Source organism: Saccopteryx leptura, chromosome 13, assembly GCF_036850995.1.
Source record: "Saccopteryx leptura isolate mSacLep1 chromosome 13, mSacLep1_pri_phased_curated, whole genome shotgun sequence".
Lineage (NCBI taxonomy): Eukaryota > Metazoa > Chordata > Mammalia > Chiroptera > Emballonuridae > Saccopteryx > Saccopteryx leptura.
Genome location: NC_089515.1, coordinates 4992850 through 5015440, shown reverse-complemented (window position 1 = coordinate 5015440; position 22591 = coordinate 4992850). Strand labels below are relative to the sequence as shown.

At 55.3% G+C, this 22591-nt stretch overlaps 2 protein-coding genes across 3 annotated transcripts in view; one reads left to right on the top strand and one right to left on the bottom strand.

Moving 5' to 3' along the window:
- The window catches only part of LOC136384597 (dedicator of cytokinesis protein 1), a 432442-nt gene that overhangs the window by 198162 nt on the left and 211689 nt on the right, over window positions 1-22591 (top strand). The gene's annotated exons all lie outside the window — the stretch shown is intronic.
- INSYN2A (inhibitory synaptic factor 2A) overlaps window positions 1-22591 on the bottom strand; it is a 60894-nt gene that overhangs the window by 21296 nt on the left and 17007 nt on the right. The window contains exon 2 of the mRNA XM_066354971.1: window positions 17242-18385. Within this exon, the coding sequence (XP_066211068.1) occupies window positions 17242-18380 (1139 nt within the window). The 5' untranslated portion in view covers window positions 18381-18385. The remainder of the gene's footprint in view (window positions 1-17241; window positions 18386-22591) is intronic.

Here is a 22591-nt window from a genome sequence, read left to right as displayed (position 1 = left end):
ACAACCTTGCTTTTGTCTAAAGGACATCTGGAGTCTACAGAGGGAGTGTGTAGAAGTCGAGGCCAACGAGAGATTAGCTTCTGGGTACAATGTCAAGTGGTGCCCAGTGTCCCGTGGTTAAGTCTCCGGCGGCCTCAGCGGCTAATGTCAATCAAGGTATGCCTGCTAAACTTTTTATTTTTTTAAGCATTTGAGGACATAACCTGTGTAATACATTGTGCTTATTGCTTTGATAATCTGCCTAATTGTCCTTGGAGCCTCCAAGCTGTAGGGTTTCGCTTTGCTGTTCATTTTATGGGCCCATTAATAACTGCGTTGTAGCAGCCGAAGGCTGTGTTCTCCAAATGTAGATGCGACAGCTAGGTTGTTCCTACCTGGCAGGGGACAGAAAGCCAGGTGAAAATTTTCTTTTTTTTTTTTTTCTTCTCACTTGGACACAAGTCAGAAAACCAGTACTTGGAACGGTTATCTTTCTAGATCACCGTTGCCACCAGAAGGATCACCCACTTTGAGAGCAGATACTTCTCCAAGGACAGCAGGGCCAGAGAGAGCTCTGTGATGAGAAGTTCGGAGAAGGCAGCTTGGACTGCTGGTGGGAATGCTGCAGGAAAGAGAGTCTTGATCGAAAATTACAAATGTTCAGTCTTGCAGCTGAATTGTTCCACTGGCGAAGCCTCTCTTCCCTTTGGCTTGAGGAGCGTATTACCTCGTCTCGGTTTATCATCCTGTGCTTGTCACAATGCCCGGCCCACCCTGAGCATGTGGTTCATAGTAATTTGACCAAATAATGCAGCCTTTGTGTTCTCATATTGAAGTTTGGTAAGAGACAAATCTAGTGAAAAAAAAAAATCCAACTGGGGGCTAAAATCAAATGAAAAGTATAAATTGTGAAAAGCTCTGGTCTTCACTTTTTTCCTATTGGGAGCCCCTTTGAACCCCAGTGGCAAGCATGCTCGTTGTTAATGTGGACTTTCACTGCTCTGATCTTTGTAGCACTCACTACTTGTTACCCCATTACGGTCAGCTACCGTATGTCAGTATTTTATGGTCTGAGCCAGGGGTCGGGAACCTATGGCTCGCAAGCCAAATGTGGCTCTTTTGGTGGCTGCATCTGGCTCGCAGACAAATCTTTAATTAAAAAAATAATAATGTTAAAAATATGAAACATTCTCATGTGTTATAATCCATTCATTTCCTACCGCTCATGTTCGTGGTTGTGGGTGGCTGGAGCCAATCACAACTGTCCTCCAGGACAACATCAAACTTTTATTGGATAATACGTAACGTACACGGGTCGTTGTATGGCTCTCATGGAATTACATTTTAAAATACGTGGCGTTCATGGCTCTCTCAGCCAGAAAGGTTCCTGACCCCCGGTCTGAGCCATGAATAACTTGGGGAAAAATATTCAGCACCAAGGACAGTGCCAAGAGTCCAAGATACTTTTTAGTACTTTTTTAGTTTCTTTGACCCGTTGTTCCCCCCTCTGTCTCCCCCCATCCCTCCAGAACACTTTTCCAACCCAAGACCAATTCCCGGACCCTGAACTTCTCCTCGCTTGATGCCCTTTGGACACTCATTGATCTTGGTGGGTTTTGCTGAACTAGGAACTTAAGAGATGTAGGCTTCTGGGCTCTGTGCGAGCACACGGCGGTGGGTTGTTACTGCAGACCTGTGCAGGCAGAAGGTTTCGCACCAGCTGACACTACAACGTGGTGTCCGTGGGGTCCAGGGTTCAAGTCGTCTCCACTTCTGCTTCATAGTGAGGCAGGTTTCTTCATAAAATCTTGGTCCTCTTCACAGAGTACAATGAGAGTCGTTCATGAAAGATGGCATGGACCTCTGGCCAGGGCTCCCCCATTTGAAGGAAAGTTCAGGGGCCCTTCTCTGTAGTGGCCTGGATTGTCAAGTTCCACTTTGTATGCCAGTTACCAGTGTCTCCAGCTACCTTAGGCTTCTGAGTAATCTGCCCCAATTCTGGAATTGTCATGACCAAAAACTTCTGAATATGAAAATACACATCTGCGCATTTATTTTACAATAACCCCACAAGCACTGCAGGGGACCGTGTTGGGTGTGCAAGTCCTTAGTCACTCCTGTTGTGGATCAACATCGAAAGAAGCAATCAGGAGTAGAATTTATAAAACAACCGAATGACAGCCATGATGGGAAAGCAGGCACACGGCCACGCTGGTGCAGTGGGGTTTGCGACGAGCCACAGGAGTGATGGAGGAGAAAGGACAAGGGCCCGTGTCAGCCTGATCGATGCCAGGGCTGTGTCCTGGAACGCAGGGGCAGACGAGCAGGGCCAGGAGTGGCAGGCAGCATCCGCCTTCTCATGACCGCCTCTCGGGGGGGGGGAGTCTGAGGCCCCAGGTGGTGGACAGGGCGCTGAGAAATGCCAGGGAAAGGTCGCAGGAGCTCTGTGCCTGGCCACGTCCACCTCCACGCGGCCTGCTCTGCGTCTCGGAGAACATGAAGGGGGGGGGTCCTGAGTGGCGGACACACAGCAATACCGAGTCCTAAGGAAAGCATTGTTTCCAAAGGTCAGGGAAGGGAGGGAAGGAAAAAAAAAAAAAAAAAAAATATATATATATATATATATATCTTTCATTGTGCCTGTTATCAGAAGCAAAGTCCAGCAAAGTTATCAGCGTCTCAGAGAAGAATGGTTGGCAGGTGGAAGTTAATTCTATGGAATTTAACAGTAATTACTAGTATTGGGTGGATGACTGGATTGACTTTAATGCACAGTTCCTACAGCCGCTGCTGCACAACCACTGTTTTCTCTATAAAATCTCAATTTCCCAACTGCTGTTCCTTTTCTCACATTCCCGGGGATGCCTGGTTTTAGATTTCAGGAGAACATTCTCCTCTCGACACACATACCACGGGTGTGGGCACGCGGCCGGCCGCAGGTCTGCCCTCCGTGAGTCAGCCCTCCACAGGTCCGTGCGGGGCGTACGGTGCGTGGGGCACGCGGCCGGCCGCAGGTCTGCCCTCCGTGAGTCAGCCCTCCACAGGTCCGTGCGGGGCGTACGGTGCGTGGGGCACGCGGCCGGCCGCAGGTCTGCCCTCCGTGAGTCAGCCCTCCACAGGTCCGTGCGGGGCGTACGGTGCGTGGGGCACGCGGCCGGCCGCAGGTCTGCCCTCCGTGAGTCAGCCCTCCACAGGTCCGTGCGGGGCGTACGGTGCGTGGGGCACGCGGCCGGCCGCAGGTCTGCCCTCCGTGAGTCAGCCCTCCACAGGTCCGTGCGGGGCGTACGGTGCGTGGGGCACGCGGCCGGCCGCAGGTCTGCCCTCCGTGAGTCAGCCCTCCACAGGTCCGTGCGGGGCGTACGGTGCGTGGGGCCCGCTGCCCATTTTCCCGGTCTTATAGATGGTGTGGGGTTTTCTAGCAAGGGCAGGGTTTCTAGCACGTGAGCGAGCGGCAGCTGGGCTGACATGGAACTCCAGGTGGGTTCCTGTCATGGTGGTCTTCACACCACAGGTGGCACAGGGCGTTGGCACTGCCACTCCGAGCTCACTCTCGGGTGTTCACGCGGCCCTCGGCTGGGGGCATGCTCGCTGCCAGACAGGGAGCAGCATGCTCGCTGCTCTTGGTGGTAAATATCGGCGCTTGTTGAATTGATCCCCTTCATTTTGATCTCTCTCCTCCTTCCGGCGTTCGCTCTGGGGCCCTGAGACACGGTGTCTTGCCTTCTGCATTCTTGCCCAGGTCTGCGTCGCAGTCGTCTCTTCCGGGTACCTGAGCTATTAGTTAGGTCGGCGTCTTAAAGGGCATTTCCACGTACCAGGTCTCCAAGTGACGCTCATGAGAGGCATGAAGTGATGCCACAACTATTGTTGGGAGAAGTTAAGTTTCCACACGTGGACAGAGTCCGCCATTTTCCATGACCCCCGGTGACTTGTGGAGGCTGCCCCGCCCCTGCCCCGGCTATAGTGTTGGCTTGTACCTGGGTCTCCATTCTCACGAGGCATTCCCCAGCTTATGCCCTAGAAGGGGAGTTACTTTATTATCAGCACTTCCGTAGCTCAGGTGAATTTAGACGTTCCCCATATAGCCATGGAAACGCAACTACTTATCCAGTTTATACACCGTTCCACGATAGGAGTTTGGGGAACATCCATGCTCGGCGTGTTAAAGCAATATGCCATTGATTTTCCTAACAAACACCAAGATCATCGGTTGGTCCACAGAAGGCACTACTGGCTTCCACTGGCACGGAGTAGGACCAGTTCCTGTCTCCCAGGCGCCGAGAGGAGGTCTCTGAGTCAGCAGCCGGCTTGCTGTGTTAGGCTGGCAGCTCTGTGTCACTTAGGGGCCTGGTATCCCCACGCAGACAAAGCCATTTGCCTGTTTTTTAACTGAGGTTGTTTTTTTAGGACCACAATGTAACAGCAACCCCCACCTCTTTGGGGCATCCCCGCGTTCTGGGCCTGAGGGATGTCTAAGTGGGTCGCTTGTCTCGAAGCTCTCTTAGTGTCCTCAGCAAGTGCCCTGGGGAGCCCCACAGCCCCAGGCCCTCCTCATGTCCCCTTTGTCCTGCTCTCAGTCTCTTCCCTCTGCCAGGACACCTGTCCTGCCCTCTTGTCATGGCGCACTCTGCGTTTTTCTTTGTCAGCCCGGCCGCTCCGCGTCCGAGGTGCCTGTCGTGGGAGAGGGGTCCGTAGAGCTTTGTGGATACAAGGAAATGAGGGCTGGAACAGCCAATCAGAGGTGAAAGGGACTGGGGCTGGAGAGCGGGGAGGGTGGTCGGGCCTCTGTGCTGGTGGGATTCAGCAGCTCAGACTTGACGTAAAGCTTGCAAAAGATTCCAGTCCGTGTTTCTCGTCCCGTGCCTTGACTGTGCTAGGACCATGCCGGCGTTGGAGTTGCTCTGTAAGAATCGCTGAACTGTTTGCCTGGTGAGAATTGAACCAGCCACCCTTGACTGTATGGCCCCGGGTTCTCTCCTGTCTCTTTCGCCTCTTGGCGTTAGGTCGGGCAGTGAAGCCGGAAACACTTCACGATGCGTTTCCTCGGTCCGTCTTGGGGCTTCTTTTTGGAGGAAAGGGTTCTCGCGGAGACTGAGATACAGCAAACCCTTCTTTCCCCCATAGACTCGGGTGACCCTTCCCGAATCTGTAGGTGGATAATTGTATAAAACAGTCACCCGTGAGGTGACCCCATGAAGGGAGATCTAACCGGAGTCCCAGGCTAGAGGGGTGTCCCTCTACGAACGGGACTGTCAAGTCTTACAACGTCCTCGGAGTCTCAGTACAGCTGGAAAGGAAACGGAGAGCTTGTCTGGGAACCCCAACATTGTCTGTAATTTTGGCTGATTGGCAAGTATGCTGAGGTCCAAACAAATTACTTTATACAGTTATGTTTTGGAGTAGACCCTGTTCATAAGTGAAGGCTGGTCTTCCTTCCTTATTATTTTTTTTCCTCTGCCAGAGAGTAAAGTTCTCAAAAATGGTACACGTGCTATTCTCCCAGAACCAGAACTGAGACTCTGACCCATGAAGAGCTAGCTTGACGTGCACACCCCGTGTGATCCCTATGGAACACACGGGGGTAATTTTCAGCACTCCTGGTTATTTCTATGTAATATTCTAGTGATAGATCTTAAAAGACTCTGCTAAAAATGAGCCAGAATGACTAACTGGCTTTCACCACGCTTGCGTGGTCAAGTTCATCTAATGCTTTCTGTGCGTCCGTGCTGGGCAGGGCTCTTTGCTGGGGGGCGGGGCCATGGGGGAGGATGAATAAAAACATAGATCTGACCCTCCCGACACTAAAAACCTACAGCGCGTATGTTTCCAGAAGGAAGACTCGCTTCTATTATATATTAAGGAAGTCACATTGTGGTTCCTTCGAAAAGCAGCACCCTTTCCGCAGACCTGTGTTTCTACGCACCTGTTCTAACCTCCGTCCTGGGCTCCGGCCCAACTGCTGTCCCCTCCTGGGCAGCTCAGCACAGCCCCTGGGGAATTCTCGGCGCCCCCTGTGCGGCTGTCTGACAGACCGTGCCCCAGGGGGTACTGATGAAGAGATTGGGCGCCTTTGTCCCCTATGACTTGGAGCATGTGGTTTATCCGTCTTCGCAGACCTAGCATTTGGTTTTATGCTGGCCATGCGCACGGTAAACATCTGCTTCTTTTGGGACGCTTAGGAAGTTAGCACCCTGCCTCCCCCCCCCCCCCCCCGCCCTGCTTAACTTACAACACCGATCACCGTGGAGCGGGCCCTCATCTGAGCAACTATTTTACTGTTAGTCTGTGTTCCCACTAGAGTGTCAGCATCACGAGGGCAGAGAGCTCTGTCTGTCTGTCTCTTGATGAATAGTCAGTGCCCACAGTGGAACCAGAAGTGTAAGCAGGTGCTTACGGCATGCTTTTCAACCATGAATGAATAAATGAATGAGTGAGAGAGTTTCCTGCTGGATTCACTGAAACTGTACCCTGTGCTTCTGAAAAGGAAGTCTGTGATTCTCCCTGCTGGAGCAGGTGAGAGCATCTGTCTGCAGACATTAGCATCATTCCCTCTTAAATTCCCCCAAATACGTGGAAAAGGTCAGCTCGTGGTGCTTCCCACACCTGGTTATTAAAATAAACAGCCTCGTCTGCCCCCCAAACAAGCCCCACCTCCTCCTTTCTTTATCCCAGAAGCAATGCGGGTGAAGAAGTTTCCCTGAGAAACACCCCCTATTCATAATGACCTTGGTGGCCCTGGGGAGGCAGTGCTGACAGGTGAACTTGTATCGCCTGGCAGCTCTGCGGATGGGGTGGCACTGCTGTTCCGGGGACTCCCTGAGACCAGGGGAGCGTCCTTTCCTGCGAGGTTTCAGTACAAAGCATCACCAGCATCACCGGGAAGCAGTGAGGGTGCTGCGTGACCAGCCCCGGCTGCCAGAGGGAAGCGTCCGGCGCGAGCGGTGTCTTGGCCCCTGAGAGGACGCGGGAGCCCGGGGGCCTCGCTTGCTTACCGCACAGCCGCTCTTCACCCCCGCCTCCCGGGACGGCCCTGCTCCGGCTCCCTGCCTGCCCTGCGCCTCGGAGAGGACAGAATATATTATGACTGGGGCACGCACGTGATCACTGTCAGCGACCCAGGCAGACCCGGACAGAGACAGACTCAGGGTCCCTCGTATGAGGGCAGGACGTCTTCTTTTCTGTGTTCTGGAATCGCATTTCCATACTATTAAATCCACACGTAAACATTGGGGCAGGGTGGGGTGGGGGAGACAGTAATAATATTCTTTTGCGGGTGGACTGCCTGGTTATATGATACCCCTGGGACAAAACAACAGTTTTCTTTCATCCATTCCCCGAAATCAAGGAGATGCTAAGTGGCCAAAAATAATATCAATAACAAGCGAGTCACTCCTCCCAGAGGGCACTGCAAGTAGCCATTATTAATGAAGAAAACAACCTTTTTAGGGCTGAGCTGAAGCTGAATTAATGAACTCGTCCCCCTCTTTCCCCGGAGGAGCGATCAGACGTAAGCTCTGATTTACTGACAGTTCATGAACATAAGTTTTGGTGGCACTGGCTACCAAATCACAATGAAAATCGGAATGGGCATGTACTATCTGGAAACAGGTTGACATCTTTCTCCTGTTCTGGCGGACCCACAGCTTTTAATTTGAAAGTGTTCCTGTGGTGCCTGCTCCCCTGGTTCCCATGGTAAATAACCATGGAGGCCTTTATCTTTGGTAATTTCTTTTGATGTGCATTTTTAGAACAGTTTAGGTAACACACTTAAATCAGAGCCTACTCTTCGGGGAAGCTTTTTTTGTGCTCTGTTTCAAAAGCCTGACTTGGCTTTTTTTTTTTTTTTTTTTTTTTAATGTATTGATTTCAGAAAGAGAGAGGAAGGGAGAGAAAGAAAACATCGATCTGTTCCACTTATTTATGCATTCATTAGATGTTTCTTGTATGTGCCCTGACTGGGGATCGAACCTGCCACCTGAGCCTATCGGGAGGAAGCTCCAACCAACTGAGCTACCCGGCCAGGGCTGCACTCGCTTTTTAAACAAATGCTTCTGAGCTCTTGTAGCTGAAGATGAAAATCTTTTAAGTTTGGTCTCGTCATTTACAAAATTCTTATGTCCGGTGGTGAGACTTTTATCTGGAGAGATAGCCTATTACTAGAACCAGTGAACTATCGAGAGAACAAAAAAATTTTACTCCATCTTTAGTCAAAATAGGCCCAGTTTTAGATCATCTTGACCTAGGAAGTCAGTTCTCATGAATGTCCTTTCAAATATACAGCCTTCCTTTCAGATCCACGCATGCTTATTTGTATGTTGCCTGGGACACTTCCCTTCAGCTTGGTATTCACGTGAACTTGGACATGCGCTTGAGGGAGGTCGAGCCAGACGGGTCCCTGGTGGGGCTGGTGACCATCTCATGTGACAGATGGTACGGACAGGCCCTGGGGCGCTTTCCCCAGCAGGGTTGCTGCTGGACAGATTCCGTCCTTGGCATTCTGGTCCCTGGGCTTCAAGATCAATAGCCTTGATTTTTTTTCTGGAATGACCTCACAGAGGGCCATCCTCTTACTGATCATGAATCCTTAACAACAGACTTTAAATCTGGGAATCCCTCCGAACGGCGGCTCCTGCTGCCTCCCGCACGGGACGCTTGCTTTCCCCCGAGCATGCCCTTGCGTGGACCTCACCCGGTCTGGGGTGCCGGAGGGAGCCTTTTCTCCCCTTCCCGCAGAAGGAGGAGCCCCGGTTTGCAGTAACAGCACACGTGCCTGCTCTTCCATCCTGTTCAGACACGTCAGAGGTGTCCCCTTTCCAGAGAAGGGAGAGAGAGAATGGGTGTGTGGTGGGCCTGACAGGTTCTAGATGTGAATTTGTCCTCACTGCCGCTCACCAGCCTTCTGACCTCGGTCGGGGACATTCCTTACCGTGTCCTTTAGTTCCCTGGTGGAGATGACTCCTGCGTCACAGAGTTTTTGTGAGGGTTAAACCAGACAGTGTAGGCTGGCTGGCGGGCGTACAGGGGTGCTCAGAAAAGAGGAGGCTTGCGGGTGTCCCTGCCCAGCCGCATTTCACTTGGGATTGTCCACAGATCCAGGGGGGGAGCCCTAACACGAACTATTTTTGTGTAGCTTGGCAGAAATGACCTGGGATTTAAAAAAAAAAAGTTCTTGAACTCTAAGACTTGCATTTCATCCCTTTAAAAAAAAAGATACATGAATTCTGGGATACATGCATGTCATACCTTGAATTGTTCATTTTACCTGCACATGGGTGTCTGAACTGCCCCCTGGCTCGGTCTGAGGCTTTTACTCACTGACCAACGTAAAAAGGCTGGGGAGGTACTTGAAATCTATTTTGACACTCTGCTCAGGAAGATTATTTAAACTACATTCCAAGGCTGTGTGATACCTACATGAAGCCCAGAGCAAGAATTTGGAACGTGTGTTACATTCTTAGAAATATATTTCCTTCATTTTTCACATTAAAAATGGAAAAACTATTATTATTATTTTTTCTTCAAGAACGTGAAAACGTAGCATTTACATCACGTGATAGAGATACAAGCCACAGAGAAGACGGCCCCCGGCCCCTGCGCATTAAATGAAGAAAACACTAGAGAGAGAGAACAGCATGTGTCTTTCCGTGGCGACATCAGCAGACGTGACAGTGCATACTTGGACGTTAGAAATGGAATTTGTTATGTGTTTCCCCCCCCCCCACAGATGTGTAAAAGCCGTTAGTGGCAGCCAGTAAAGAAAAATGAGAGGGCAGAGGCCAGCCCCAGCTCGGACAGCAGTGGGAGGGAGGAGGAGGGAGGAGTGAAGGGGAGAAAAAGAATGTAACAGTGGGCTTGTGGGACACGTTTACTGATGGACATCGGTAGCAAGGATGTTCCCTCTCTCTCTCTCTCTGTCTGTCTCTCTCTCTGTAAGCTTTTGTGAGTGTCAAGGCAGTGGCTGAAATGACAACATCCTTAGACATCTCTGGAAATTTGTCTTTAGTGCAGACAAAAGCTTTGAGGTCCCTCTTCTCGTGTGGACCGTTCTCTCTAACGCGGCACACGCGGCTCAGAGACCCTGGTGGGGATGCGCCACGTCTCACCCCGTGGGTCCGGGCTTCACGTCCACAGCTGTGTCTGTGACACCACAGAAATGTGTACGTTGATGTCTCGGAAAGCGAGTGCAGAGGTGCTGTCTCCATCCTGGCACCCTCCACCCCTCCTCGCCCTGGGAAGGAAACCCGCCTGTCTTCATACTGCAGCAGCACACAGCCCTGACGGCGTTCGGCTCCCTGCCGATGGGCCCGTGGCCGGCTGCCTCCTGGGAGCAGAGTGACTTGGAAGGCAGTGACTGTCCCCGTGTGCATGCCCGGTCCTGGGCTGAGAGCCCCGTCTCCTGTATTGTATTAATCTCCCGAGACGCTGGGGAGGCAGGTATGCTTAGCTCTCTTACGATGCAAGAGGCTGAGGTTCTGAGAGGTTCAGAACCCTGCCTGAGCCCAGCCAGAGCAGGGAGGGGCAGGGCTGGCTGTGGACTCGGAGCTGAGCCCCACCCGGGGCCTTCCACTCTGTGCGCCCCCCCAGTCTCATTCCCGCATCCTGGAAACGCCGAGTGCCCAGGAGGCAGACCGCAGTCAGCTGGCTGGAAGGTTTTCAAATGTTGTGGGTACAACCAATGTGCAGGGAGGCATGGAAACTGATTTGTCAAGAGCGTTAGGCAGTGCACGGCTGAGGTCTCCACGTCCGAACAGGGAGTAGGCAGGGATGGGGTGCTCTTGGCAGGATTAGGACCCTTTTACGTCTCATCCCCGCTCCGCGCTGTTTTCTCCTCGCTGCTCACAGTGGCCTGCTTTTCTGTGGGGTGCCATGCCAGAGGCCGGGGAAGGCAGTCTTCCAGAGAGGTCCACGTGGGTCCCGGGCAGAACCGCAGTGGCCAGCCAGGGATGAACGGCACTCACCTCCCCTCTCTGAAAGCTGGCCCTCCCGGCTAACCAGGTGGAAGGCTTCGTTCTCAATTAACTGGGTAGGCTTTGGCAAGAGGGACCCCCTCACCCCTGGACAGGGTGCCCAGCCAGAGTGCTCTGTCCCCTTGCTCTTGGAGCGGGAGCCCAGGGAGCTAGCTGCCAGTCAGACTCACACCCAGGCCTCGGCTGTGCCGTCCTCACGCCTTGGCTGCTGCAGGGATGCGCAGCCTTCCTCGTTGCTTGTTTCGCCTACACGTCCTCAACAGACTGTCCCCTAGGCTCCCTCTGTGACTGCGGGGCAGCGTTTATTCTGAACGAGCGTGGACGTTTAGGGAAAATGCAGAGCGCTGTCACGCCCTGAGAGGTCCTGCCGAAGAGTGTCTGAATTGGAGGCACGCATCAGTATGAACGAGGACAGACGGAAGGCCAGTAGGGGATCTCTGTCCATCTGGCCAGGGCCGGCGGTGTCTCGGTGTAAGCGAGTCACAGCACACTAGTATGTGCTCGGATGACCTCTCCCTCCTGGTGCAGGGGCTAGACCTTCTCCAGGTGTTACAGAGATGCTGTCTTGTGTGTATGATACATCTAAATTATAGATACGTGTTTAGCGCACATGCGTGTGTACACACACACACACACCCCTACACACACACACACACCTACACACACACACACCTACACATACACACACACCTACACACACACCTACACACACACCTACACACACACACCTACACACACACACCTACACACACACACCTACACATACACACACACCTACACACATACACCTACACACACACACCTACACACACACCTACACACACACACATACACAAACACCTACACATACACACACACCTACACATACACACACACCTACACACACACCTACACACACACCTACACATACCTACACACACACCTACACACACACACACCTACACACACATCTACACACACACCTACACACACCTACACACACACACCTACACACACACCTACACACACACCTACACACACACCTACACACACACACCTACACACACACCTACACACACACACCTACACACACACACCTACACACACACCTACACACACACACCTACACACACACACCTACACACACACCTACACACACACACACACACACACCTACACACACACCTACACACACACACACACACACACACACACACACACACACTTTCCAAGCAGAACCACAAAGCTCTGTCCGGGCTGAGGCACTGCAGCGTAGGCTGGGACAGCGACCTGCAGCCTGTGCACAGCTGGGCCTGGCTTCATTTGCCTTGGACCCGCTCCCGGCCTGCACTGTACCCGGCGCTTGGGAGACTCTTGATAAGAAGCTTTCGGAAAGTGTGAATGCGTGATACACCTGTCTAGCTGGTAGTCACACACCTGGGGCTGGTCCTGCACCCCCCTTCGGACTTGGTTCTCAGCTGTGGAAGTGTGGTCGCTCTCTTCAGAAGACCAGGGCACCGGAGGCGGCAGACCCTGGCCCGTGGCCCCGTCCGGCTCTCCCTGCTTTTGTCAGCACCGTTTCCTGGGATCACAGCCATCCGGACTCATCGGTGTGGAATCGTCCCGGACGGCTCGTCAGACCCAGCGGCAGAGCCCTGTCAAGTGACCAGACACGTGGCCCTCGGCCGAAAATATTTATTCTCTGCCCCTTGGCAGACAGAATGTGCCGGCACCTACCATGTCGAAAACTGACCCTCAGTTCTTCCAATAAGCATCGACCTGCGAGTCTGGTTCCTTCCCGTGAAATACATGTCTCCCCACGGACCCCTCACCCTCCTGTGGCTGTCCCCCCTTCGCAGGGGTTAGAAGGAAAGCAAGTCGGAGCAGATGTTAGTGCAGGACTCCACACTGGCTCGTGCACAAGTGTGGCCGTCTGTCCGTCAGTTCTCTTCCTCTTGTCTTCACAGCCAACTTGAGTGCCAGCCTCCCAGGCCCGGGCCTCAGGGTCCGCACGCCTTATTTTTCCATTCTACTGCCGTGTGCCCTGGGCTCGGGGGACTGGGCCCCACGCCAGAGAAATGCCCTTTCTCGGGGAGGTGGAGCGGGACCCTGTGAGGGTGGAAGGAATTCACCTAAGGCTAGGGGTAGGGGTGGGGGGGTCACCACATTTGCAGAACTTCCTGCAAGCTGCTGGCCTCCTTGGATTGATTAGTGAGGGTCTTCCTCTTTTAAGCGAGTCTCACATCTGCTCTGACCTGGAGCAGCTGCTACGCCCCCAGCCCCCCGCCGAGTTTCATGATTTCATCTCTGCCTGTTCGTCAGCGTAGGGCCCTTGTGTGGTTGGGGTTCTGCTGCTGGTCCCTCCTCCCCACACCTACGCCTGCAGGGGACCCCTGGCAGATGCTGAAAGCCACCTGACGCACGAAGGCACCTCCTTCCCTCTGGGCAGCGGCGGGTCCCACCCTCGTGCCTGGGCGCTGGAAGGAGGCTGCTCACCATGGCATCAGGTCTACTCAGAACAGAGAGTCCATTAGGTTGTTGCCGGCCGAGGAACCCATCAGCACACTGACTGCCCGGGATGCAGAGTCTGAGATGCACACGGCCGTCTCCCTGCCAAGGCACCACATCACAGTTGCTGGTGTCACTGTGGGCACACAGGCCTGCGGCCCCTGGGCCTCAGAGCCCCCGCCCAGCAGCCCATCACTGCTCCGGGGAAATGACAATGGTTATCAGGGTCGGCTGGGTTTTTAACCCCAGCGCCCTGTCTGCCTGGTTCGCAGCCTTTGACGACCACATTAGTGGCTTCTTTGGTATCCTGGGTGACCCTGAGCTCCCGGGAAGAGACAAGACTAACGCTGAGTGCTGTGACCCAAGCAGGGTCAGTCTTGGCCCCCGCGCCCACGGAGTGGTTGGACGCTGCCTGCGCTGCGTCAAGCGAGCGATGTCAGGGAGTCACCCGGACATTTTACCAGGGACGAGAAGGCACGGTTCTGGGCACTGTTTCCCCCCTGCCTGCCTACGGGACGCGCCCTCCTGACGTGCTCCTGTCGGGACTTGTCCGTCCTTCCCTCCGCGCCCGCTGCGCACCTGCTACTGCCACAGGCGCTGCGTCGACATCCCCCTTCCTTGCCTACCGTCCCCCCATGACGGGAGATGACCCCGAAGCTCTCGGAGATCAAGTAACTTGCCCAACACCGACACGTCGCCTGCTGGGCCTCTCGGAACTCTACGTTAGTAAGCGAGCTCACAGAAAGAGTCTCCGATGAGAAGTAACTGGGGAGCTCCTGGCAGTGGTCGTGGTCGGGGACATGGAGCGTCCTCTGCCCAGCGGAGGGACGGCTGCAGGGGGCCTGCTGCACAGATGCCACGCAGGCCCGGTGGTGGGGCTGCATGAGCCAACCCAGGAGAGGAGGAGAGACTCACCATGCTTCCAGACACGTAAACCGGCCCACAGCCACTCGCCAAGTTCAAAGGGCGCTGCCTCCCCTCGCCCTGTCTGACGTCGGGCACAAGACCACGGCCCCACTGGGCCAGGCTCAAGCCTGCTGCGTGATGGAGATTTAGGGGCAGGATGTGTCATTTGATTCCAAGTCACGGGCTCCACCATGCACCCCCGACGCCTGCCTCCCCGGGACGGCGCTTTGTGCGAGCAGAGTTCTGTTCTGTGCCACGTGGGCGGGGGCGGTGGGGAGAGAACTGATCTCACCCGGCTTCTGAGCACGCTCCACTCACAGGATGAACTTTAGACTGGGAGCAGGTGTGGGAGTTCGCCCGGATACGGACCTGCCTTTCTACTGTGAACCTGTCTGGTGCTGACGGCACCTGACCTGGGGAGGGGTCACTTTGAAATGGAAGTCCTCTTTCGCCGTGACCTGCAGTGCCCAGTCCTCAGAGGTTCGGCAGCCAGGGCTTTTCCCTGGCTTCATCTATTCGTGACGGAGATGTTCTGTAACCAGTGGCCTTTACGCACCCAGAATGCAACCAGTGCAACGGAAGAAGTGCATTTTCCGTTGCGATTCATTTTGAGTTTTCAATTTCAATAGCCCCGTGTAGCCAGTGGCCACCGTCTTGGACAGAACAGCTCACGGCTTCAGGGGCACCCATGGAGGGAAGCCTTTGGGGGGACAGTGTGAGAGGTGCATTCACCACACTGGACTGAGACTCGGGGCCACCCCGTGCACCCGACCAGCAAGCCCCACACTCACACCCCCAGCAGACATCCGTCCACTCAGCCGCGCCAGGCCCTGGACTGAACATGAGAAGCCCCCCCCCCGCCCCCCACCCACCACCACCACATCATCCTCCCCTCCAGCTGCAGGGTGGCTGGTTATCTCCGACTTCCAGGCAGAGCAATGAGGCTCCTAGGTGCTGCCCTTGCCCAAGTCCTCAGCGCCAGAACCAGAACTCCTGCCTCGGCACGTCTTACTGATCTCGGAACCACTCTGTAGACTGATAGCATCTCCAAGGACTCAGAGGGTCCTACAGAGAACAGCTCTCCTCACTGGTCCTCCTGGTGTGGGAAGGAGCTGTCTGCACAGCACAGCGCTCCTTTCGTGGGGTGTCCGTGGGTGCCCTGTCTTTGCACACATGCCTATGAGCAGGCTCGCTGGCATGTGCACTTGGCCTTGTACCGGTAGGTGGATTTTATTCCCCCCAGTCACGCTGGCACCTTCCTGTCTCACCGTCGGGTTGAAGTCACTGCCGGCAACATCTGGGTCAGTGATGGGGGTCCATGGGAAGGCGGGCTGCTGACCCACAAGTCCATCAGGACCCCTCCCCTTAGTGTGAGCTCTGGGATATGTCCACACTCAAGTCTCAATTACTGAAACGGGATGGAAACGGAAGTGTGAGCCCAAGACCGAACGGGGCCTGTTGGAGATGTGCCTCAGTGTCAGGCTACCTTTAACCTCTGCTGTAATGGAGACCGGCTCGAAACTCGGTCTGCTTACGACCCACGACCTCAGACCCTACTGTGTAAGCAGGAGGCGGGGGCTGTGGGGAATCACCCCCTCGTGTGGATGGGCCGCCTGCACAGAGCTGGAGCGGCCAGACGCCAAGGGCAGAGCCTGCGCCTCGCTCCTCGCCAGGGGCCAGGCCGTCAGCTGGCCCTGTTGCCCTGGAGCACAGAGCCTGTTTCCTCCCCACCCCCGGCCACAGGCAGAGACTGCAGCTCGGCCACGGCTGTCCTCTGGAGGACCCCGGGCCTGGGGCGACCTGCAGCCCTGACGGCGCATTTCCTGCTCGCGGGGACGCTGGCCGCCACCTCACTCCCCCCCGGGCTCGAGCTCAGGGCCCACAGGATGAGGGTGCCCATCATGGGAGGCGACAGGGAACCGCCTCAGACGCCCCCACCAGACACGGGCTGCAGGGAGTCTCTGCGGTTTCCCCACAGAACAGGCAGGAGCCGGCTGGCCGGGCCGGCGGAGCCGCAGGTGAGCCTCGGGCACCGTGTGGGAAGCACGGAACCCCGAGTGGCGCCCGCTCCTGTCCCTGTGTTGCCCACGGCCTGGCCCACACAAGCCCTGCTTGGCAAAGGGGCTCAAGACCAGCCTCCTAGCCGTTAGGTCATCGGTTTTCAACTTTGCTGCTGCACTATTTTCAAGTTCAAAACCTGAGCAACCCAGTTCAGCCATCTGTCATCAACGCTAGACTGACTGGCTGTGCACTCGGTCTGGTTCCTCGACAGCCCGACTGGACGTATGGTGGCGGCGGGGGGGTGGGGGTGTCTCTCTCCTGATCGCATACAGGGAGGGCTCGTCCAACCACGGGCGCTGCTTCCGTGGGTCCCTGTCTGCCGTGGAAAACCTGGACCGTCCTGTGTCAGTGCTACTCCGGTTCTCTAAACGAGTGAGTCAGCATTTACTTTCCAGAATGCCTTCTGAATTCTGTCTCTTCCCTCCCCTGATCTGACTCCGAAGAGGCAAGTTGCTTCTCGTGTAGATGAGCAATTTTGGGCCCATGTACGCTCAGCTAATTCAAGGATATCCTAACCCCTCAGTCCTCGTGGACATAGAAATCAAAGTGCCATCGAGTCACTCAGAAACCCCAGGACGGTTTTGAACGGCAGGTCGGGCAGACGAGAGCCGACCAACCAACCAGCGATCTGCAGAAAGCACTCATGCGATGAAGCCTCGCGCCAGAAAGCAGCCTGCGACCCCTTGGGGCTTCCTCTGTGCGCAGACCTTAGCCTGTCCACAGGAAAGGGTCACTCTAGTCTCACGATGGATTTGGGCAGGGGGTGGGGTGGGGGCTACACAGATGGACCCCAGGGTGACGATTCTGAAAAGTGTCATAAGAAACGAGTGAGCATACATACCCTTCCCGGTGGGCCTCCCCTCTCTCCAGCTCCTGAATGACCCCCAAGAGCACTTTGATGGTTTCTTGGCTGGAACTGATCAAGCCCTCCATCACCTGGAGCTGTGCTTTGAGGTCCACCACTTCCGTACGAGGCACGATTTGTTGGCATTCTTCTCCCAGAGCGACCGCTGTCGAACAAGGCTGGTGCTCCTGGCCCGCCGGGGCCGGAGTCTGCAGGAGGGGCTGGTCACTACATTCGGGGGACAGGCACTGTGTTGGGGGCGCCTGGAGCCCATTGAGATGGGCAGCCCTGCTCCGCTCCCCGTCGGCTGGGGGGCAGAGGGACCACTGGCTCGCGGCGGCGGAGTTCCACAAGGCAGGCTGGGGAGCCTTGGCTCCAGGTACGTCAATGGTGGCCACCTCGGTTTTCAACGCCCTGCCGTGGGCCGAAGGAGCGGCTTCCCCCGCGTCCGGTGCCCTGTCCCGCTTTGCTGTCCTGTGCCGCTGGTCCTCGTCGGGCTCTCGGGAGGGAGGCCGGGTGGCGTTCTGGAGAGGCGCGTCCGGGCAGCTGCGCACGTCAGGGTTCCTGCACGTCCCGGCGCAGTCGACCCCGGCGGCCCGGTCCAGCGTGTTCATGTGTTCGTGGGAATGGAACACCAAGGCCGTGGTCTTCTGCACCCGGTCCGCAGCCCACAGCCAGGCCTCCTCCCGGGGCCCCTCCTCACGCTGCCCCTTCGCGTCCATGACAAACCCGTTGTTCTGGCTTTTGAAGGCGTCCGCGGCCGGGATGCTTTTCAGAGTCCCCTTTTTGCGATCCGGAGGGAAGGTCTGGTAACACTTCTTAAGGTCTGGTGAAGTCTGCACGCCGGTGCTCTTGGTGACGTTGGGGATGGACCTGCGTGCAGGCACCGTCATGTATTTGCGGTAGGCGGCTCGGTGGTGGGACGCGGGCTTGGCCTCCCGCCTCTCGGCCGTCTGTCCCGCAGGCAGCTGCGCCTCGCAGATGTCCTTGAACCGCACCTGCAGGGCCTTGTTCCGTTTTTTAATCTGCCGGTTGGGATCCAGGGCGTACTTCATCTCTAGTGCCAGGCAGGCGGCTGGCTCCACTTCGCTCTCGGACATTGGGAGGGCACCTTTGCCGGTGTCCTTGCTCACCATGGTTCCTGCGTTCGGAGACAGCAACACAGGGGCGTCAGGGCGACAGAAATGCACACGCGGATTGGGGCCGGGCGGCCCTCATGTTATTTAGCTCAAGGGACACCTGCCCGCTTCCTAATTGTTATTAAAAACCGGTGAGGTCGCCCGTCATGGCAGAGGCAAAGTGGACCCACTGAGCGCGGCTGGCAGGCGCAGCGGGGGACGCGTCTCAGAACACGTGAGCCTGCTTTCTTCCCCACGTGGGACACGCTCGCTTCCCCTCTGATTGTCACGTGTGTCCCATCAGACCAGCCCGTTCTACTCCACCCATCAGGCCAACCCAGCGACACAGCCTCTTCCACCCCGCATGTCACCGTTCTGCACGACAGACACATCCCTGCCTCAACAGGCAGGTGGCTTTCCAAATGCCGGTGTTTGGATTGGGTTTCTACTGTTTTCTGAGGGTTGATGCGATGCCTCTATTATTGGAATGTGAGGGAAACTGCCTGTTTGCTCAGCAGGGTCTTACCAGAGAGTCTAGATCCTGATCAGGTCAACGTGGGCAGCCCTGTGTTGAAGAATGACAACACATCTATTTACATTGGCCACGTGGGACGCCGTGGGACAGTGGGCCACCTGGCGTGAGCGGGAACCCTGAAAGAACACATCTTTGAGGTGTGGCCGGCATCCCCTGGGTTAACACCAGTTGTAAAGGGGACACGGGGTTCCCTGCGTCTTCTGCAAAGGCACGTTAGCAGCTCCTTGATTCTGCCGAGACTGGTATTTGAAAATACTGTTGTTCTTATTTTTGTTTTGTTTTTTTAAAGAAATTACTCATTCTGGAATCGAGTATTTTGTTTTGATCCCAACCTCTGAGAATGAAAACAATGGCGGTTGTTTTGGTATTTAAATCCCGAAAGAAAATAAAATCACGAGGCATCGGGCTTGTTCGTCATGCAAATTCGTCTCGGGCCGAGTTATTAAATGCAACTGAGAAGAGGCAGGTGACCCAGGCCTCCACTCGGGGACACCAGTGAGGGGTACCTTCCTCCTGCTCGGCAGATTCACAGCTGTTTGTTGCCCATGGAAGAACTTTCTTGAGGGGTGAATTCAGAATGAGAAATAGAGTCAAGTACGTTGTCTGTTGAGTGAGCACCCCCCCACACATGTTCCAGAAGAAAATGGGGGAGGAACCCGGGGTGTGCAGGGCCCAGGCATCAGAGCACACTGCCCGCAGGGGCAAGATCGCTGACATGAGCCACAGAATGAAGAACAGGCTCTGGCCACACAGCGTAGCCCGGGTGATGGCAGACCATCTGGGCTGCCCCGGGGGCAGAGGGAGACCAAGAACCCAGAACAGAGATGTCTCAGAGCACTTCTCGGAAAATGCCACAGTTGCAGGGATGCTTGTGGCTGCCACGCAGGTGCCAGGTTCCACGCCAGGTGCTCGGATCTATAGAGACCACACTGACTACCTTCAGTGTTTCGTGGGCCACACCAAGGAGGAAGCAGGTTCAGAGAGGTTATTTGCTGGTTCGGTGTCACACAGCAAGTAAGACATATAGGCAGGAGCAGGCTCTGGCTCTCCCTGACGCCTGAGTCCAGGTGTTCACCTAACAGAGAGGCAGCACACGCCCTTCTGAGATGGGATTGCAGGCCAGCGGGCGTGGTGGTCAGCCAAGGGGGAAGGAGGGAGAAGCCCAGGCCCACATCCGAGAGTATGATAGAAAATGCTCCTCCCTGCAGTCTGGAGACTCCATCACATTGACCCCTGCATCCGGGCCAGCATGCACTTCACCAGTGCTATCGAAGGAAAGGCTCAGAGGAAAGCCACGTCCGCCACCAGCTGTGCCATGCATGGTGAACTGGCCATAATGCTAAAGGGTATTGGCATCATCTGTGCAGATTCTGGTAACCAGGATGTCTCAGCCCGGCAGTCTTGGCATTTTAGGCTGGGTCACACTCTCTGTTGTAGGGGCTCTCCTAGGCTGAGTGGAATGGGATGCGGGATCCTGGCTACTACTTACTAGATACAAGTCACCCCCCCCCCCCCATCTCAGTGCGACAGCTAGCATTGTCTCTATATGCAGCCAAATGACCCCAGGGGCATAGCCAACCCCTGTTGAGAACCTGTGCCTTAGACCTTTCAACCTTGGGTGGCCAGAGTGTGACCTGAAGGCTTGGGAGAAGGGAAAGTGTACGACCAGGGACAGAGGGCAGTCCCCACCTCCCAGGCAGGGGATGGTGGGTCTAGAAGCTCCAGGCAGCAGAAACCCCAGGACCGCGCTGAGCCAGCAGCAGACTTGTCCCCACCCCTCCGACGCATCCACGGGTTGCCTGACAAGACGATTAATCCAAAACAACCACACGGGCGGGGGGGGGGGGGGTGGCAGTTTGCAGAAGACGGAGGACGAGGCTTCTCAGGTCTCCGATGTGCCACCGGGAGTGACGACCTTCGAGACCTTTGCCATTTGCAACTCAAAACACCAAGCGAGCGGTGACCAGCAAAGGCACAGACCGGCGCCGTCACCCCTACCCCTGGCTGCGTGTCGCGAGGAAGACTAGATTCTGGGGAGTGGGTGGGACACGGCGCACCTGCTCAGGGGAGATGATATGTATCTTTTAGAGACACTTATCCCCCCCCCCCCCAGGTGAAAGCAAGGAACAGCAAAGACACGGTGTGGGGAGTGTCCGTGTGAGGAGACGGCAGGTCTCTAACAAGAAAATTAAATCTTAACCCTGGAAAGCCTTGTCTCCCATTCATCCTTCAACTGCCTCCGCGTCCAGCGGCGTCACGGCGTACGTGCCGTCTTCCTGCGGAGGACCATCGGGCGAGGGGAAATTGGAAAGGGAGAGCGTTTTTACAAAAAGCAATTTGCTAGTAATTTTTCAGCCTTTTCCCTGCCACGACTGAAAAATGTGTGTCTGAATACGTTTGTCCTACCAGGCTATTCATCATCACGCCTTGCCAGCAAACGGCGCCGAAATAATTTTCTTCCATCAGTCCGCTGGTTTGAAAGATATTCTGAGCCTCGGACCCAACCGTCAAACTAATAAAACAAATCAGGAGAAAAAAAAATTAATTGCCAGTGGCGAAATAATAATAATAAATCTCCCCCTCCTCCACTCTCTTAAGGTCGTCTCTGTTTTACAGAGAGTTGCTAATTCTAGAAAAAAAAAATCATTTTCTTGTTCGTAGAGATACTGACTGGTGTTCAACAGGAATGCTTGTCAGTTCACCTGGTGGTGGGGACATCTTGTCTTCAGTCCTCGTGTTCAAGTTGGCCGAGCTGCCCGAGGAGGGAGGGCGCCCAGGAGGGTGTGGTTCCTGTCAGACGGCCGGATGACGTTGGCCTAAAGCATCCGCGTAGCCTTTTCCTGGACATTCAGAACTGCCTTCGTCGTAAGGTTGGACGCATTTTTCGCATGAGGAAAATGATCCCGTCGTGCAGGAACACGGGGCATTCTGTGGACGAGAGTCCGCGGAACCAGGAGAGCCTTCTGGCCCACGCCTTCCCGCGCTTTCCCTCCAAGCATCCGGCCAGCAGCCAGCAAACAGACGCGTTCCAGGTGACGTCAGCCCCCGGTCCCCGTGCTCTGCCCAACCGGATGCCAGCGTAGTCCTGCACGCTTCCCTTTCATCGTCTTCTGGGCGCCGGTGACCGCCTCATAGGGGAGGTCCTGTTGTCCTCCTCAGGGCACCGGTTGAGATGCTGAGATTCCAGACTTTTCTTCTTCACTTTCACCCATCTTCCTTTAAACCCCGTGCCTGGCACCGCTGTCCCTGCCCAGAGAAAGCGGTAACCAGCACTGGCCCATGATAAACTTTAAAAAGCATCAGACAATCGTGGCCTAGTTGCCAGCTGTTGGCCACATCATAGCTGGCTGGCAGGTTAGGCAGAGTCCCTCCAGGTGGTCCCGGGAGCACACTCGGCCCTGGAGCACGGCCTCGGTGAAGGCTGCCTCCGGTGTCGGGCTCGGCGTGAAGCTGACACGGCACCTGCAGCAATCAGAGAAGCGCGGGTGGGCGTGGGCTCTCCGGTTCTTGGAGTTCATCTCCAGGGTCTACAACGGCAGAGGTTCACGAAGCTCACTTTCCGTCAGAAGACTGTATTCTATCAAATTCACCAGACTGTGCTGTTTAGAGGTGAAAACAGCTCGCCGTGGTTGAGCTGGTCTGGCTCAGGGAGCCTGGCTGGGCAGGAACTGTTTGGAATATAAATGTCTTCATT